Source organism: Chionomys nivalis, chromosome 9 (assembly GCF_950005125.1).
Source record: "Chionomys nivalis chromosome 9, mChiNiv1.1, whole genome shotgun sequence".
Lineage (NCBI taxonomy): Eukaryota > Metazoa > Chordata > Mammalia > Rodentia > Cricetidae > Chionomys > Chionomys nivalis.
In genome coordinates, this window is record NC_080094.1 from 22,495,001 (window position 1) to 22,496,274 (window position 1,274).

Sequence of the window (1,274 nt, forward strand, 5' to 3'; positions counted from 1 at the left end):
CTCTGGGCCCGGCACACAGTAAAGCCCTAGACACACTTCCTATGTTATTATTGTACTATGAGCCAATCAAGTCATAAATAGTAGTCTTTATTCCTGTCCCTAATAAACAGCGGCTTCGGCTCCATGGAAAACACTAAAAATAAGTTCAGCACAGGTTTTGTGGACATGGAGGCCACCTGCACACATCTGTCTCTTCTCAGAAGCCCTGGACCAGCTTGAGTCTTCAGAGAGATGTCATGGGCAAAATGACATTACCCCATTTTACAGAGGGACAAACCAAACCTTGCTTGCAGCCACACAATCATGTTCACATGGTCCCTGCAATGTATAGCCTCTGGCACCCAGAAACTGAGGGAAGGTCCCAGGTGTCAGGCCACGGTGCCCCTGTACCATCAAGCAGAATGGCTGCCCTCTTCACTCCTAGTCTCTTAGGCTTCTCCATGAGTGTGGCCCTCTCTGCTCCCACTTACCATCCCATGGGACAGTGTGCACCTTCATCAGTTCCTGGTAGCCCTGGCGGAGATAGCAGGCTGATTCTCCGAGTTCACTCACATCCATCATGGTGGTGAGAGGTGGAGGAAGAGGTCTGGAAACCTGGGCGGTGATTCAAAGTAGTCCTAGGCAGCAGGCACTGGGAGATGGTAACGGCAGAAATCTCAGGGACCGGGACCGGGTTCCGCACGGGAGTATGACCCTCTAATCCACAAAGTTTGATAGTGGGTCTCCCCGGTGCGCCTGCAAACGCACACCTCCAAACATAAGAGCATCCTCTGCTACAGGTCCTGAGGACCTGGATCCTCCAATGGGCTCCCTCCAGCCTTCTCTCTAGCTCCAAACCTACCCCTGATCACCCCACAGCCCTGAGCAGCCACCCCAGCTCTGATCACCCCACAGCCCTGATCACCCACCTTGGCACCACAGTAAGAGCAGGGAGCTCTGCTACCCCTTTTATTGCTGCTGTCAAGGTCAGCAAAGGAGAACTATGTCAGCAATCTCCACGTGTCACAGCAACCCCCCCCCCCCAGCCTGGCCACAGGACACAAAAGGCAAATTCCCTTTTATCTCCTCTAGCTCAGCCCCTGGGCTATTTTTACCTCCCATTGTCAGGGGATCACAAAGGCTGAGAGAGAAAGAGAGAGTCCACTCATCAGGGAAGCTGGGATTCGGAGAGTGACAGGGACAGGGACAAGGCAGTAAGGCACTCGAGGGAAACTGAGTCACATGGAGTTTCATGCATGCAGAAAAAAGATCTGTACTTCCAGAAACAGAGAGTA

At 52.7% G+C, this 1,274-nt stretch overlaps 1 protein-coding gene across 3 annotated transcripts in view; it reads right to left on the bottom strand.

Moving 5' to 3' along the window:
* Myh7b (myosin heavy chain 7B) overlaps positions 1 to 576 on the bottom strand; it is a 23,831-nt gene extending 23,255 nt beyond the window's left edge. The window contains exon 1 of one of the 3 annotated variants that reach the window (XM_057781937.1): positions 471 to 561. In XM_057781937.1, coding sequence (XP_057637920.1) covers positions 471 to 561 — 91 coding nt within the window. Of the gene's footprint in view, positions 1 to 470 lie in introns of all 3 variants that reach the window. The other 2 variants (XM_057781939.1, XM_057781938.1) reach the window with 2 other exon arrangements.
* Positions 577 to 1,274: the final 698 nt, after the last annotated feature.